Source organism: Castanea sativa, chromosome 9, assembly GCF_040712315.1.
Source record: "Castanea sativa cultivar Marrone di Chiusa Pesio chromosome 9, ASM4071231v1".
Lineage (NCBI taxonomy): Eukaryota > Viridiplantae > Streptophyta > Magnoliopsida > Fagales > Fagaceae > Castanea > Castanea sativa.
Window position 1 is genome coordinate 32,251,719 of NC_134021.1, and position 19,023 is coordinate 32,270,741.

The window sequence follows — 19,023 nt, forward strand, 5'->3', positions numbered from 1 at the left end:
TTCTGGAGTTTATAAATATTTTGAATCTTACATTGTAATTCTTTGGGAGTGGTTCACATATACACATTGTAGATTTTTAAACTCTCCTTTTTTTATTAAAAATATTTACTTATAAAAGGCATGAATTAGATGCAATGATTAGCAAAGGAAAAAAAAAAAAAAAAAAGAATTAGGTGGGAGAATGAAGAAAAAAATCAAAGAAAACAGTAGTAGAAGTCTTGCAATTGTTTCCTTATGAGCAAGGTAGAGCTTAGGATTGGTAATTTGTTATATACCATGAAATGACAAGAAACACTTGTCAATGGGTCCAATCACAATAATCACTAATACAGCACCCGGCTACCTGCTTATATTTCTTGCAGGTTTTGCCCTAATTTTTTGTATTCCTAATTTTATTGCAATACCATCCTGACAAATCCTGCCGACACTTTTGTAAGATCATTCACAGTTTGTTGGTTCATAGTCACATTGGGTGTACAAGTCATTCCATAAATCTTCATGAACTATGCACTACATACTTCAAAAAGCAGAAGCCAAAATTTTCATAGCATGTTGGCTTTTGCTAGAACTGCAAGAAAATTTTACATGACAATGTTGACGGTTCCTGCCACCATGAAGGATTGGTTAATTTTTGAAACATCCTGTCCATTGTGTATAGCTGTCCATTATCTTTGATGACGTGGAACTTCACCAAGGTAGTTCCCTTTAGACCCACCCTAGGGAGTAAACCATGGATACACAAATTATTATTCTCGAGGATATCCCATAAAATTCCTGAAGTCCTGATCACTAGAATTGCTTCAAGATTTATCTCGTAGTATGTGTCAATTAGGCCACCTTGCTCCTCTCTAGGCTCCTATATTTATATATATATATATATATATATATATATATATATATATATTTGATAGGTAATCAAAGAACTAATATTAATAAGAAAAAAATAGTATAGGATGTTCATGATGATGAACAGTAGGATACAAAGAAAGAAAAACTAAGGGAAGGAAAATCTAAGGGAAAACATAAACTCTGAAAGAGACGAAGAATCAGAAAAACCCCAACAACGAGACCACTCAAAAAGGCTACGCTGGCATAAAACCTTTAACTCATCCAATGTCTTCTCCATGTTCTCAAAGGCGCGACGATTCCGTTCCAACCAAACAATCCACATTAAACACCCTGGAATCAAATTCCAAATATTTGAGTTATGCTTCCCAAGCCACTGATGCCAACAAGATAATAACCCCATCACTGATCTTGGAATAACCCAGTGGATACCAAAAGCCTGAAGCATAAGAGACCATAAGGTATGTGAATCAGTACAATGAAGAAGAAGATGGTCAACCGACTCCCCATCACAACAACACATACAACACCGATTTGCTAAAGGGCGACGACCCCTAATCATGAGATTATCCAATGTGAGAATCCGACCGTGAACAGCTGTCCACAAGAAAAAAGCTACTCGCTGAAGAACCTTTGGTTTCCAGACACCCTTCCAAGGAAACAAAAAATTTGAGAAACCCCGAATTGCTTGGTAATAAGAGCGGGTGTCAAACTTACCATTGCCTTTGAGCCGCCAACAAAGAATATCCCTCCTATCCCCCCCCCCCGGAGGAATATGAGGTTGGATAAGATGAAGAAGAGAAAAAGAAGCAACAAGCTCCCAATCTTCAAAAGCTCTAAAGAACCTTAATGTGGCGTTTGGTACGGGGAATCCACATTACTCCTGGCATCTAGATTCCCAGGAATGTAGCTATTCCTATGTTTGGTTTTATTGGGAGATTCCCAAGAATGTGGGATGATAATGTTTGGTGTATTCCTAGGAATTTTAAATGAATTATTTGTTTTTCCCATTTTGTCCTTAGATTTGAATGTGAAGTATCAAGCCCATTAAAAAAAAAAAAAAACTTCCTTTAAATAAATAATGAAAAAATATATATAAACTATTAATTAGTCCTTTAAAAAAATATCTTACTCTAAATAGATAGATAAAAAACATTATATAAACTATCAATTAGCAACACATTCATTAAAACTGTGATCTAACGTTTCAAAATGACAAGAATAATACAAAAATAACTATTAGCAGAGTTATTTATCCTGTTTATGTTGTTTTGGCGGGAAAAGATAAAGACAAGAGAGAAGATATTGATAATTTGTTTTATAGTTTATCTTAATTGCTTAAATGATAAGGAAAAAGGGTTAAAATTGTCAATTTATAAAAAATACAATTTCTTTTAAGTTTGGGAATCTGGATTCCCACCTGTTTTAAAGGGAATCCACATTCCTACTGAGAGGGGTTTAAGGATTCCCCTGGCATTTGATTCCCTAGCGTAATTTGCAACCAAACATGAGAATCTTTAAACATTCTTGGGAATCCTAAAACATTACCCCGTACCAAACGCCACCTAAATTCCACACTCTAGTAGTACATCCTTCCGGAAGCCACAAAACCTTAGAAATGCAAGCATCCTTGGCAACTGAACACACATAGAGCTCAGGGTAGAGATCTTTTAGGGTATAATCCCCAATCCACCTATCATGCCAGAAGCGGATGCGGGTGCCTTCACCTACTACAAAAGTTAGGTGCTTAGAAAAACTCTCCCACCCTTCATGAATGCTTCTCCAAAGGCCACAACCATGGGTCCTCCTGCACACTTTAGTACACCACCCCCCTTGACCCTCACCATATTTTGTGGAGATAACTCTCCGCCAGAGATGGGTAACTTCTTGCCCAAATCGCCACAACCATTTCCCTAAAAGAGCTTGATTAAACGACGCCACACTCCTTATCCCCCGCCCCCCAATTTAACAGGTAAACACACCTTATCCCAAGCCACCAAAGGATATTTGGAACTCCCCTCAGAAGACCCCAAAGAAAATTCCTCTGAATCCTTTCCATTCTAGCGGCCACAGCTTTAGGAATAGTGAAGAGCGATAAAAAGTACATAGGAAGACTCGATAGAGTACTTTTTAGTAAAGTGAGCCTACCACCCTTAGATAAGTAGAGACGTTTCCACCCTGAGAGTCTCTTCTCCATCTTCTCCAAAATAGGATTCCAAATCGAAGCAATCTTAAAAGAAGTTCCCAAAGGCATCCCAGGTATTTCATAGGCAAACTCCCCACTCTAACAGGAACAATCTCACTTTTAACAACATTGACCTTCAAACCCGTAAAAGCTTGAAAACAAGACATCGCCAACCTTATGGATAGCAACTGATCCCTAGAGGCATCACAAAATAAGATAGTGTCGTCCGCAAACAACAAATGGGAAATCTGAACACCAACAGAATTCACTGCTCCCACATGAAACCCCCGGATAAGATTATTCTCCTCTGTCTTCTTCAAAATTCTGCTTAAAATCTCCATAATCAAGAGAAACAATAGTGGGGATAAAGGGTCTCCTTATCTCAACCCACGGGAGCTTTCAAAAAAACCTTCAGGGGAACCATTTACCAGCATAGAAAAACAGACAGAAGTAACACAAGACTTAATCCACCCCCTTCATTTCGACCCAAACCCCATCCAGTCCAACAGATAAAACAAGGCCTCCCAGTTTACATGGTCATATGCTTTTTCAATATCAAGCTTGCAAACCACACTCGGTAACTGACTCTTCAACCTACTATCCAGACACTCATTTGCAATGAGCACTGAATCCAAAATCTACCTACCACCAACAAATGAATTTTGAGTCTCAGAGATGAGTTTATCCAAAACCACACTTAACCTGTTAGCCAATACCTTGGACAACAACTTGTACACACTGCCCACCAGACTGATAGGGCGGAAATCTTTAATGTTAACAGCATTACTCTTCTTAGGAATTAAGGCGAGAAACGAAGCATTCAAAGACCGTTCAAACACAGAGTGCCGATGAAAGTAATCAAAGAAATCCATGACATCCTTTTCCACCACACTCCAACAATTGTGAAAGAAAGCCATGGTGAACCCATCAGGACTAGGGGCTTTATCACCCTCCATCTCCCTTAAGACGTGTAATACTTCCTCCTTTGTGAACGCCTTCTCTAGGGTCAACCTCTCCTCCTCTTCAATGCAAGCAAATTCTAATCCATCCATAAAAGGGTGACCCAATTCAGATTTCTCATACAACCCCTGATAGAAGCGAACTAACTGAGAGTGCACATCTGACTCATCTTCATAAAGAACACCATCCACCTCAATCCTCTTAATATGATTAGCATTTCTATGAGAGTTTGCTAATCTATGAAAGAAGCGAGTATTCTTATCTCCCTCCTTCACATACAAAGCTCGAGATTTTTGTCTCCAGGAAATTTCCTCAAGAGAAGCCAACTGTTCTATGTCAGCTTTGAGTTGAATACGATGAATCTGATCCTCATTCGAGAGACCCCGTAGCTCCTCTCTCTCATCTAGACCCCTCAATTCAGTCAGCAAATTTTTTTTTTCTGAGTGTTGAGTCACCAAACTCCTCCTTGTTCCACTTTTTTAAATCTGCTTTCAAAGCCTTCAATTTTTGAGCCAAGATAAAACTTGGTAAACCCACAAAACTATACCCATTCCACCATTGCTGAACTCTATCAACAAAACCCTCAACTTTCAACCACATGTTTTCAAATTTAAAGGCACTACGACCACGTTGAACAGCGCCAGCTTCCAACAAAAGAGGGCAATGGTCAGAAATAACACGAGGGAGCACCCTTTGAGAAACATTCTCGAAATGATCCACCCAGTCTAGGGAAACCAAAGCCCTGTCAATTCTAGACATAGAGGGAAGGCCAGAATCTCTGAACCAAGTGAAGAAAGCACCCTCTAAAGGTAAGTCTACTAAAGAATTCCTCTCAATAAAGTCCGAAAATGCAAACATAGCAGGGCTAAACGACTCACAGCCAAGCCTTTCACTAGGGAACCTAATGATATTGAAATCACCTACTAAACACCATGCCATGGGCCATCTGACACGCAACTGTGACAACTCCTCCCACAAGGTAACTCGCTGACCATCCTTATTGGGACCATACACACTTGTACAAGCCCAAACAAAGTCATCCACCACACCTCTCAATAAGACACTGATAGAAAACTGACCAGCAATTACATTCAATTTCTCAAAAACCCTTTTATCCCAAATCACCAAGACCCCTCCAGATGTCTGCACAGCATCCAAAACAGCCCAATCAATGAAAGGACTTCCCCACAAACTCCGAACAAAAGTAGCATCAGTAGAAGGTACTTTCGTTTCTTGAAAACATACAATCTCACACTTCCATTATTTTAGGAGATTCTTACAAACCTCTCTCTTCCGGGGATTGTTAAGCCCCCTTACGATCCAAGAGAGTAGTCGTAGAGTCATTTACAACTACCAACAACCCCTGCAGCAGTCAAAGAAACTCTGCTCTTACTCCTAGAAGAGACACCATTGTAATTAACATTAGAGATAAGCCCCTTAAGTTCCCTGAGCCCTCGTGACCCTGAGTTTGCTGGTTGCTTGGGCACCCCCTCATCAACCACCTTAAGCCACTCCTGCTCCAAAAGGCGAAACAAAGCCAGACATTGAGCCTCATGGTTCACAATAGGGAAACCCACCATGTTACATAAATTTTTCATCAACTGGGACACCCAATTTGAAGGTGTCCCTGGCTCTGTAACCTGAGTTCCTTCTGCAGAGTCCTGAACCAGCACCAACTTTCTGATTTCATTGGGTTCCCATGAAGACAGAGGGTCACACTTCAACACCCCAATATCTTTCTCTCCACTACCATAGCTATGGTCAGACACTTCACTGGACTCCCACTGAAGGAGATGAAGCCCAAAAACTTCCTCAAGATCTTCCCCTTCCACAAACACTTCATCAACCCCATTACCCAGCTCTGAGAGAGGAGAAAACCGATTTTGAATCACCCAAGGATACTGACCAAGGATCGGCGATACACCTTTCAGAATTGGCGCCTCAAGCACCACCGTCGGCGAGCTAACCGCTAGGTCACTGGAGAGCCTGGAGTCTCGGATGCCTATACCATAAGATTCCTTAGCATCGGAGATTGTGTCCATAGGAGAAACAACCTTACCGGAGTCGAGAAGGACCGCGATGGAGCTGCACCTTAACGCCGATGCATTTTCGGTCACTGGAGCTCCCAACTCTCTCGACGGGTTGGAAGCGAGAAGCTCTGAAGAATGATCGGGGCTAGATATCGGCGATAAACCAGCCGACAAACCCTTAGGCAGCACCGATAAAACCGATGACTTCATCGGTGGCTTAGAACTCTCGCCCACCACCCTCGCACTCTGATTGTGGAGCAAACTCGCACCCACTCCACGATGAAAAGAAAGCCCATCCTGGGCCTTACCACTCGGGTTAGCTAAGTGGGCTTTGTCATGCCCAGATAGCAATATTGGCCCACTAACAATAGTCTTGTGAGTATGGGCTTTGTCATGCCCAGATAACAACACCGGCCCACTGTTAATGGACTTATGAGTAGAAAAATGGTTCAACCAAGTTACCATACGTTTGCCTCCAACAGATTTAGACACCCTCAGTGCCAAATTTGAAGGAGTCAACTCAAACTTAAAATCACACGTGGGTCTTCCATTAATAGAAGAGACAGTAACGCCAGTAGCATCCTTCAACACGTTATGTCCTGAAACAGCTCTAGAAATTTCAAAATTCCTTAACTTCCGCTGCTTCCTGATCTTGGAAGATTTCTTCCCAAAATGTCCACCACCTTCCGTCGGACTAGGACCAACACTAGCACCAGCATCTTCATCAGGAGTCCTCCCTTTCACCCAAACAGTGTTTGAACCTGAAAGAAAGCTATCTAATTCTTTTGAAAACAAACACCATCCAGACCGGTTTGAACTTGCAGGTACCATAATCCAACCACAACGAGCTCCACCAGAATACACAGCTATCTCCACAAAAATACCAGCCTTATTCGATCTTCCCCGGAATTCGAAAAACTTGTTATTTTCTCTATAACGTTTATACAGATAATCCTTTCTAGGAACCCAATCACGGATATCAGCAAAACATGAGAGAATCCATTCCAATCCTTTACGAGCCAAACATACGGAACTTTTAAAATTCCGACGACTTTTGTGAATAGCATAAGAATCAGCCTGACCGTGGTCAAACGAGAAAGAAAAAGTTTTGGAATCTATGCGAAATGAACCATTACTGCCCCTTCTGCCCTGGGGAGAAAGTTTAGGAGGGGGAGGCAAACTGTTAGGGAGAGGTGTGGGTGAAACAGTAGTGGTTGATCTAGGCCATACCTATGGTTGTAAAGGCAAGATAGATGGGGGTGGGATGTTCAAAGAAGAAGGATGTGGTGGACAAAAAGAGTGAAATGGAAAAAAACCAATAAGTGATGGGAACGGTGATGGAAAGAAACCAGGGAAAGGAGGTGTCTAGTTGAAGGGCAATGGTAGAGAGGGGCACAGAGGAGGGAAAGGTGTTGGCTGAGTGGTGGGGAGGGAGGGGGGAGGGGGAAGGGTGTCAGTCATGGTATCCACAATCTTATTTCATTAACAATGAACAGTAAAACTAACCTTCACCCACCCAACGTGAAAAGAAAATCAGCAAGATCCTCACCCACCCAATTTCTCGTTCTTATGCAACTGAACTCAATATATATATATATATATAAACTCCTCTCTAGGCTCCAATATTGCCAAAGTGTTTTTTTCTCTCCAACTTTGTGATCCATCTTAGTAGGAGAATCAGTAGCCATGGCTGCCAGTATCTTATTTTCGTTGAGTGACTTTAACGAAATTCATTTGAGGAATATAGGAGCTTTTGGCTAAAAGAAAGAAGGATTAGGTTGGTTTTGTCCTTCCCTTTTAGTAATTAATGTTTTTTGTATAACATAAATGATTCAATAATATATGTGGAATATTTGGAGGAAGCAGAGCAACAGAACCTTTGAAGGGGAGGAGAGTTCTATCCTTAAGTTGAAGCACATTTTCATTTTGTCTTTATTTGATTGGATGACTGCTTTGAGTGGCCTTGCCATACCTTCTTTGCTGGATTTTTTAGATTTATGCAGTTTTGGCCCTTTTGGGTAGTGTTTTTTTTTTCTTCCCTTGTACACTCTCTGTATAACAAGGTGACTTTTTTATTTTGGCTGTACTACTTTTATTTATTTTTTCAATAAAGTTTTTATTTACCAATCAAAAAAAGAAAAAGAAAAAAATATTCAATAGTATCAATCAATTAGATTTTTAAAGTACATATATAGGTGTGGCAAGTATGTGTTGGCTCCTTACAAAACATTTTGGGTTTTTGGATTGGAAGAATAGTGGTCTGAACAAAAATCAGAAATTTATAGTCTTTTTAGGAAATAATTATATTAACTTTTTGGTTAGATGGAATTACTTCATACATCTAGGTTTGCTTAATCATAAAGGAAATTCCCCCCCTTCATAAGAGGCTTGGCTACCTCAGATTAGTCAGATATTTTGTTCTTATTCTCTACTTCAATCAAGTATGGGTGGTTTCCGTAGTTTCTTTATTGAATCCAAATTTTTCCAATTGGTGGTAGAGGAAGGGGGATGTTATTTTTTGTTATGGATTTTTGAATGGGGCAAATATTTTATGAAATCAGTTTTTATGGGTAAGAGTGCGGCACAATGGCTGATGAAGAATATCAAATACTTTGTAGTTGGGATTAGTTCCAAGCAGTTGTTTACATTTAGGGATGGTGACATGGCTTACTCTCTCCAACGGAGTTCCTACTCTTTTGGCAATTTCTTATTTCTGACTGAACTCAAAGTTGGTGGGTCTTGGAGATTTGTCATTATCCTTGAAGTTAGAGCTAAAAATGGTTGGAGGACATTTGGGCTTGAGTTAAGAAAGATGTTGGAACCTAACCGCTATGGGTGGTTCAAACCTTACGAAATTTGTTGCTTAGCCGCATAGGTGTAATTTAGGGATTCAAAACACAAGAACTTTTGCTGAAATCGTGCAAGGCCATTACATACAAGTTATGGACAGCAAGCATCCAGAGCAGTTGTGCATCAAAGATAAGGGGTCTATACAATCAGGGGAGGAGAGAAAGGTGATGCCGAAATCAAAACCAGCAAAGGTGGTGATGAGTGGTAAACCGGTGGCCAAAATATTTCCGACAGCTGTAGGTGGAGGATCTGTGAAATCTTAGAGCATTAATGTGGATATTAATTTAGGAGAGACAATTCCGGCAGGAAATAAAAAGAGATTTCTGTTAAGATTCAATTCGAATTCAATTAATTCTGATTATGGTATGGGGAGTGATTTTAGGAATTCATATTGGACAAGGAAGGTTTGATTGTGGAGGTGGGTGAGAAGGAAAGAGGCGGGTCTCATGGGATTTTAATAAAGGTGGACCAAACTTTTTTAAGTGGGTTTCATGGGGGAGAACTTAGTAGATGGCAAGCCCAATTTGGGCCGTGACCCAAAGCCCACGTTGACCTAGCCCTTTATGGCCTTTAGCAATTTTCCTAACTCTTATGTGGGTTTTAGTAATCCACCCAACTCTAGTGTGGGCTTGAGTAATCCACCCAACCAATTTTTATTTATTTATTTATTTATTTTTACAAGATAGAATTTTTACTCTAGCCTAATCTAAGTGTATATGTGTATGAAGCTCCCTCCTGGAGACTTGAACCCCGGCCCTTGCCCCCCTACACCCCACAAGCATCTATACTTGTGGAATGACCACCGCACCAAGAGTGCGCGGTGGTATCCACCCAACCTTCTTGGTTTCGAGTGTCTTTGAAGTGGGCAAGAACTTCCACACTTCGGCATCTAAGGAGAACTCTCTTGTCTCTTGCGATCACTTCGTCTCTCAGGGAGCAGCGTCAGGCCGGCAGGCAGAGACTACGACAGAGGTCATCGGTAGGATTTTTGATGGTTTTAGCTTTGATGGACTTGAGATGGATCTAGGCATGACTAAAATGGTGGATTCACACATCTATGGGCATTTTCTTGGCCGAACTTCTTCGGAGCTTGTTGATTGCTGGGTTTGTGGACTTCAGTGTCAAGGGAGGAGTTGAAGCTGGAAATGTGAGTTGTGGGAGTGTGTTTCAAGGGATGGAGGTCTAGGGTGTCCTGCTGAATGCAGTTATCGTGACTGATCAGCCCAATTTAGAAGTGGTACCATCGAAGGCAGATTGTGGTCTACCTAAGTTGTGTGTTTCGTTGGTGGAGGAAGAGGTTTTATCAAATATGGGTTTGGGTGCAGAGGAGAGGTTTTTAGATTGTAGCCCGCTAATTACTATTGTTCCTCCTGGGTTGGCTTTGTTGGGCGAAGTGCACAATGGTACTGAGGTAATGGGTCTGGATAGTCCGCTGGATATTTCTAAATGTGTGAAGCACAGAATCCCAGGTTTTGGTAAGTTGGTTGGGCTCCCTGTGAGTCATCATGAGAAGTTGTGCATTGCTTATCTTCAAAGGCTAGAAAAGGAGATGGAGGATGCCAACCTGTTGTGGAGAAAAGCAACTATTAATCGAACTGTAGTTACTTCTACTTGTAAAGGGAAGAGAGAGTTGAAGAATTTAATCTCCTCAATTAATTATGATGGGAGGTAGAGTGTTGGTTGTACAGTAGATATTGTAGTTGGGAAATATTTGTTTTTATGAAGTTGAAAATGATCTCGTGGAATGTTAGAGGCTTGAATGATTCTCCAAAATGTCTGGTAGTGTGAAGCTTGTTACGTGAGTGGAATTGTGATGTAGTATGCCTTCAAGAAACAAAGCTTGCTAACATGGATAGACGGATGGTTTGTAGCCTATGGAGTCATCCTTTTGTAGATTGGGTGGTTTTAGATGCTGATCATACCACTGGTGGAGTTTTGATTATGTGGGATAGGAGGGTTTTAGAAAAGTTGGAGGTCTTGGTGGGTTCTTTTTTAGTGTCGGTTCAGTGGTAAGGTGTGGAAGATGGATTTATTTGGGCATGCTCTGGGATTTATGGCCTAAATGCTAACAGTGTGAGGAAGCATATGTGGGATGAGTTGGTTGGTATTCAGCAATACTAGAATATTCCTTGGTGTTGCATTGGGGATTTTAACGTTATCTGTCTTCCTAGTGAACGAAGGGGTGGTTCTCACCTTACTTCGACTATGGAAATGTTTTTTGATTTTATAGAGGATCTTAATTTGACAGATTTTAGGGAGGGAGTTATACTTGGTCTAGTGGTACCGACTAGCCTTCCATGTCTAGGATTGACAGAGCTTTGGTTTCTCATGAGTGGGAGGAACACTTTCCGCATGTGATCCAGCGGATTTTACCGCAAGCTATTTCAAGACCATTTCCCAATTCTTTTGGAGGCAGGGGGTATGGAGAGGGGGAAGAGTCCTTTTAGGTTTGAGAATATGTGGTTGAAGATGGATGGGTTTTGTAATGCACCAAAATCATAAGCAATAAAAGTCTATTCAATCTAAATAATCCATAAAAATATTAAATAAAAGCAACCAGCAACCTAAAATCTCATCACAAATGTCAGAGCTTTAATCCACCAAAGATAAAACATCCTTAAAATAATAATAAAATTCTCAGTTCCACAAAATAATTCGTAACTGTTGTTTTTCAAGAATCTCTACTCCAATGATCCTTCTAATGTATCTGTAAGGGGGAATAAAGGGGGGGGGGGTGAGATAACTCAATAAGTTGAATTCACTAACATTGGGGTGTGAGAACAAATCTTTTAAATGAATATTCCATACAACAAAGTTATAAGTTGCAAAATTATCTGTACTTTAACATCAAATATTTTATATAAAAATATCATTATATTGTGAGCCATCATAATGTACCAATGCCATCATATAAACAAATTTTCCTAGACTTTTCTCATGGTTAACGTTTACGCCCTGTTGACAGGGTTGTGATGTCCCCTTTTAGGACTGGAACCCCTTTTTCATCCATTTTCTAAGGTGGCTCATTTGGAACCTATAGGTGCACTCCCTTGCTAAGGAGCTCCCTTTTCAGATCCTCAATGGTTTACTCCCTTGCTAAGGAGCTACCAAACGTGCACTATCCCCTTTTCTGGGACCGTCCTTGCTAAGGACTAGCTACAGTATGATTGTCCCTTCCTAAGGACTAAGTATAACATTGAGCTTTTGATCACGACTTGCCATAGGATTCAAAACAAATTCAAGATGCTCACAACAAAAATTCCAGTCATAATACTCAAAATACAAAGATTTATCCACACATACAAGTTTAAATAAGTTTAGGTTGTTCCACAAGTTTTTCATATAACACATAATCAACATTTCCATTCAATGCGCACATCAACCATTTATAGATATCAATATATTTATAGAATATCAACACATTTCTTTGATATAAGAATAGTTTCATAATCAAAACTGTTTTGGGAAAACCCCCAAAATTAGTAAACACCACTTACCTTTTAGTTGCAAAAATGAAATCAACCACCCTTGAGTCACAATAAATTAGTAGAATTAGAACCTAACAACACCAAAAATAGGTTTATCAATACACGAATTTCCAACTTAAAATCAGTTTTCACACTTTAATAGTTTACTCTATCAATATTAAAGCCTACAGAGATGTTAGATTCTTTGAGATATACTTCAGCTTTGTCAGATTTTTGGGCTTACAAATGTTGCTGCGTACTGCAGTGGCTTAGAGATGATAACTAACGTCACTAGAATGATGCTGAGGTAGGTATCTAATAACATAATGCAGATTTGTCCATTAATATAATCCTAGATATTCATGAAACTTTAATATGGCTGAATGATGGATATCTAATCAATCTAATTTATATCTTAATTTATCAACCCAATGGCCCAAAATTCCCTTGATGCCACCAAACATAAAGAAATTGGTGGACACGTATTGAACAAAGACAAGGTGTAGATACATGACAGATTGGTTGTGATATTTAGTGAGGCCATATACAATTATATAATAACCACAAAGCACCCTTTTTCCATTAACATAATCATAGCTTTAGATCCATAACAGCAGCACCTATTATTCTATCAGGTACACAAATCATAGATGCCTCCTATAAGCGTGGAAACAATTGCTAGCCATAATATTCCAACTTTCTATATTTACGGCAAAACAAAATCATACCTGCAATCTAACTCACAGCCCTAGAGCAGAAAAATAAATTCAACCGTGTGTGCCGCTAAAAGATGGGAAGTCTCCTATTTATATATATATATATATATACCTATAGCTCAAGGATAAGGCTAGGGTTTTAAAATCATCAAGGCCCATATATATACTTATGACACCTAACTTGGGCCTCATATACCATAATAATTATCTGATTTAAATATTGTAGGCCCAAATCAATTAAATCCATTTGAGACTCCTCTTTATTTATGCATATGAAATAAATTTATATAAAATTATGGGGTGTTACAGGTTTGTTGATAGAGTTTATATTTGGTGGAATTGTCATTCTTTCTCTAGTACATCTAGTTTTGCGTTTCCTATAAAGCTGCGGGTTCCTAAAAAGTTGTGACCTTTGGCAATATTGGTCGTTATAAGAAAGAATTACTAGGGGCTTTAAATTTATTAGATGCTAAGAAAGGGATCTTGGACTCCCTGAGGCGGAGATCCATGAGAGAAATTTAGTGAGGTCTTCTTTCACTGGAAGAGATTTCATGAAGACAGAAGTCGAGAATGTTATGTTTCAAGGAGGTTGATTTATGAGGAGGATCAGAAGTGGCTGCTCAGGTTGTTCAATTTTATAAAACTTTGTATCAGTAGACAGAGGAGTGGCAGCCTTTTGTGGAACGTTTGGAGTTTGATCAAATTGGGGGTTGAAGAGGGGATGGTTGGAAAGGAGGTTTGAGGAGGAGATTCTGTCAGTTGTCAAAGATCTAGAGGGGATAAAGCTCCAGGTTCAAAAGGCTTCTCTATGACCTGTTTCCATCAATGTTGGAGAGTTGTGGAAAAAGACGTCTTAGTGGTCTTTGAAGAGTTCTATCAACATGTAAGTTTGAAAAATCTCTTAATGCTACCTTATAGCCTTAATCCCAAAGAAGAATGACACCTCTAATATTCGAGATTTCAAACCTATTAGCATGGTGGGGAGTATTTATAAAATCTTGGCTAAGGTTCTGACAAATCGTTTGAAAGTGGTGTTAGATCAGCTAACATCAGAATCTCATAACAGTTTTGTGGGTGGTAGACAAATCCTTGATTTAGTCCTTATTGCCAATGAGTGTGTTGACAGTTAAGTGAAGAGTAAGATTTCGGGGTGATTTGTAAGCTAGATATTGAGAAAGTTTATGACCATGTGAATTAAGAGGCTCTTCTAAATTTGCTGTAGAGATTGGGCTTTGGGGAGAAATGGTGTAGATGGATTCATACCTGTATCTTCACAATTCAATTTTTCGTGTTGGTCAATGGGTCTCCTGCTGATTTTTTTGGTAGTTCCAGGGGATTGCGTCAAGGGGATCCGTTGTCTCTCATGTAATTTTTTATTATGATGGAGGTGTTTAGTAAGATGCTAAAGAGAATGGAGGGGGCAAGTTTACAATGGGTCTCCTGCTGATTTTTTTGGTAGTTCCAGGGGATTGCGTCAAGGGGATCCGTTGTCTCTCATGTAATTTTTTATTATGATGGAGGTGTTTAGTAGGATGCTAAAGAGAATGGAGGGGGCAAGTTTACTTCGTGGTTTTAAGACTAATAGTAGGAGGGCTGGAGCGGAATGTGTTTCGCATTTGCTGTTTGCTGATGATACTATCATTTTTTGTGATGCAGATGTGGAACAGATTCTACATGTTCGGTTGTTTCTACTTTGCTTTCAGGCTATGACAGGCTTGAAGGTCAACATGTCTAAGAGTGAAAAGGTTCCTATAGGGGAGGTGAATAATGTGCATGCTTTGGCAGAGATTTTGGGTTGTAGGGTTGGATCTTTGCTAATGACTTATCTTGGTATGTTGTTGGGGGCATCTTAGAAGTCTCCCTTAATTTAAATCCTATTTTGGAAAGAATTGAACAGAAGTTATCTAGGTGGAAGAAACTATATTTGTTGAAAGGTGGTCAACCGACATTGCTTAAGAGTATGTTATCTAGCCTCCCTACTTATTTTTTTATTATTATCTCTTTTCACCATTCTTACTCATGTGGCTAATAAAATTGAGAAGTTGCAAAGGGATTTCTTTTGGGGTGATTCCAAGACACGTCTATTGGAATGGGATAAGGTATGTATGCCTATTGCTATGGGCGGGTTAGAAATTAGGAAACTGACCACCTTTAATAAAGCCTTACTAGGAAAATGGCTTTGGTGGTTCGGGGTCGAGGAGACTCGGCTTTGGAGGAGGGTAGTAGCTTCGAAATTTGGAGAGGGGGGGGGTGGACCTCCAAGTTGGGAAGATGTGTTCATGGGTGTGGCTTGTGGAGGAGTATCTAGATGGGTTGGGAAGCTTTTAGCAAAAACATCCAGTTTAAGGTTGGGGTGGGGAATAGAGTGAAATTTTGGACTAATCACTGGTGTGGAGACCTTCATCTCCATTTGGCTTTTTCGGTCTTGTACAATATTACTACTAACAAAGCAGCCTCTATAGACTTTTCTCTGTTATGGAAAGGAGCGGGAAATCAGAAAAGTTGGGATGCTTGTTTCATTCGGGGTCCTGATGATTGGGAGGTGAATGTGGTGGATGATTTCTTTTAGTTCTTGGCATCCAAATTACCTTTAGCAGATGATGGTGATCGTATAAATTGGTAGTTGATGGAGAACAGAGATTTTAATATCCATTCATTTTATCATAAGTTGCGTGGTTCTTTTTATGTTGTTTTTCCCTGGAAAGGCATTTGGAAGCTAAGTTGCACTAACACGGACACGGGTACGGATACGACACGGGTATGGATACGAGAGTACGACAATTTTTGAAAAATAAGGGTACAACATGGCATGAGTACGGCAATTAGATAAGTTATTAAATTTTATATTTAGGCATATTTTTTAATAGAGGAGCAGCTGACTCATTGATTTTTCACTTTCAGTATTCATTTTAGTAAAATCGCCTACAATATTTAACTTTAATAAATAAATAAAACTATAGCAGGACGCACAAAAATAAAAATCACTAAATTCATAATAAACATTATAATTTATAAGGCAAAATGAAAGGTTGAGTAAAGAAACAAAAAAAATTAAAAAAAAAAAAAATCATAATAAAAAGTATAACAAATTGACAGTGAGAGTGGGACAAAAAAAAAAAAAAAACTCGTTATAACTTATGAGCGAGTAACAGTACACCCATTCACCCAAATATCTGAAAGAAAGAAAGAAAGAAAAAAAAAAAAAAAATAGACAGAGAGAAGAGAACAGGTCGGACCTGTTGTCCACGCCAATTTGTGATTTTCTTTTCATTTTTTTTTTTCATTGTTGGCGTATCGGACGTGTCAGCACTGTGTCAAAGAAGCGAAAAACAAAAAGAGACTACTCGGACACCAGAGTCTGACGAGTCTTACCGGTTCTGGTGTCCGACACGTGTTGGACACCGGTACTTCACCAAAAATGGCGTGTCAGTGCAACCTAGTTTGGAAGGATAAGGCACCCTGTCGTGTCTCCTTCTTTGTTTGGACAGTTGCTTGGGATAGAATTCTCACGGGTTATAACCTATGGTAGGGGTTTTGATTTTATTGACTGATGTATTATGTGTCAAATTTGTGGGGAAACAGTAGATCATTTGTTCCTACATTGAGGAAAGGCTCATTGGTTGTCGAGCTTTGTCTTTAGAACTTTTGGGATTCGTGGGTGCTCTCAAGATTGGTAGCAAATTTCCTGTTTGGTTGGTGGAATTTGGTTAGGGAAGTACTCATCTAACGTTTGGAATTTAGTTCTGTTGTGTTTGATGTGGTGCATTTGGAGGGAATGCAATCGGTGGACTTTTGAGGACTTAGATAGATCTAATGACAAGTTGCTTGCTCCTTTTACTGGTTCCCTTTATGATTGGGCTAGGCTTGGGGACTCACATCTAGTGATTCTCTCCCTCCTTTTCTTAGCTCTCTCTTTCTTTGTAATTAATTTTCTTTTCTCTTTTTTATAATCTTTGATATGCTGTGTTTTTGCATAAAGCAGTTTTTTTTAATATGCATCTTTTTACTGATCCAAAAAAAAAAAAAAAAAATTACTGTATTCATCCAATTGTCTATTCAATCAATAATTCAATATCAACCTAGCAAAATTTAACTTAAGTAGATACAGTTTCTTACGAAACATGAAATGGGTTGAGGCAAATAGAATATACTAGATCAACATAGTGGTGATTACAGAAATCATCAAAGTAGTTTTTAGAAGGATGTTACGACTGTGCTTTTGATTTCAAAGAGAAGATTGGCCTTCCCAATAACATGCATCAAAGTTCCAGAACTTCTAATATCTAAAAGAAATCATTTATTAAAATATGGGAAGGCCATTACATTTTTTTTTTTTTTTGGGTAAGTCAGCCATTAGCCATCACAAACCCCTATCAATAACATGTATATATATATATGTGTGTGTGTGTGTGTGTGTGTATTCCATGATATATATACATTATGTTTTGACTCCAAAGTTCATAAAGTTATATTTCATAACCTACAAGTTCAAGTTATTATTATTTTTTAAACTTAAATTATTTGGGGTGCTGTTCCTCTCTGTGCGATGCGGCTTATATGGAGAGAATTAATCATTGTATGTTTGATGACACTGAGTGCTTGCCCTCAGAAGTGTAACTGTTTTATGATTGGATGCTGCACTAAGCTTTCATTCCTTTCCTACTTTGCTGGAATTTTTGGATTTATGGACTCTTCACATTGATTTTTAGCATCCTCTGTTCACTTCCTGTGCACAATTGCTGTACTGTTATTATCCTTAATTTTTTTTGATAAGTAACTGTTATCATCCTTAATTGAATACAGCTTTCCATTTACTTATCAAAAAAAAAAAAAAATCATTTGAAATGTAGCAAAAAATTATGCTATTTTTGATTTGGTGGAGACACATGATATGGTAGCTCTCAATTCTCATATGGTGTTGTTGAGTGTTTCCTTTGTTCTTGATTTTCTTGTTCCTAGATTACCAAATGTTAAATTTTCCTTTGCTTAGGTTGTTGGCGTCGAACCTGCAGAGAGAAGTGTAATCTCAGGAGAAAACCCAGGTGGGGGCCACTATGTCCTTTTTTTTTCCAGAAAATTTTAATTAATTTGATAATCATTTGCCATTTCTGCTTCAAGAACAATTGTGGGGCTTTCTATTTATGGCGTGCAAAGCTTTGGTGCAGGTTATTTGCCAAGCATTTTGGATGTTAAATTGCTTGATGAGGTTGTCAAGGTAAAGAAAATTTTGTTTCCTTTGTTTTAAGATTTCTTTTTGATAGGTAATAAACCCCAATCATCTGCTTTTCACGTTCCGTGAATAGCTGGGACATTGAGGAATATCTAGAGAGGCATTTAGGAAATCGGTCTGTTTCTATCTCTGTTCATTCCGTTTGAGGCAGAGTATATAATAGGTTCTCTTAAAGATCACAAATAAGTATAATGCCAAAAACAGCATACATATAATGAAACAAAAATCTCAAGAATAGAACCTTTAGTGCATTCCGTGGGAGCTGATCTCCATCAAAGATGTTCCTCTCCAAATGATCTACATAATGTAAAGTGGAATTCAATTCCAAATAAAACTACTATTATGCTGTTGGAAAGTCCTTCTACAGCAACCTAATACTCCCACACCACCACCTTAGCATCACCAATTGCACTTAGAAAGTAAATACCAAGGACCACATCTCTGTAATAACAGAGCAATGTAGAAAAAGATGATCAACTGCTCAACATCAAACATACCAATTTGGTTCAGCCTTCAGTTCATTCTATCTGCCCTTCTACTCCATGAAATATTGGAATTTTGGAATATAATATTTCAAACAGAGAATCAACTGATTCTGATTCAGTATTCAAAAGCATGCTAGCCTTTTTACATTTCAAAATAGATACCAAAACACTAATATTATCCGCCTGGGGCTTCAAAATCATCACAATGGATCGAAGCTTACATGTTAGACTCTCAATTTGCCTATGGAGCTCTT

General features: G+C 38.9%; 1 protein-coding gene across 2 annotated transcripts in view; it reads left to right on the forward strand.

Annotated features, from left to right (window-relative positions):
* The window catches only part of LOC142609672 (S-sulfo-L-cysteine synthase (O-acetyl-L-serine-dependent), chloroplastic-like), a 28,363-nt gene that overhangs the window by 2,949 nt on the left and 6,391 nt on the right, over positions 1–19,023 (forward strand). For both annotated transcript variants that reach the window (XR_012839650.1, XM_075781327.1), the window contains exons 6-7: positions 18,045–18,096; positions 18,220–18,269. Coding sequence is in view for 1 of the 2 variants with exons in the window: in XM_075781327.1 (XP_075637442.1) it covers positions 18,045–18,096; positions 18,220–18,269 (102 nt within the window). In the remaining variant the exon portion in view is untranslated. The remainder of the gene's footprint in view (positions 1–18,044; positions 18,097–18,219; positions 18,270–19,023) is intronic.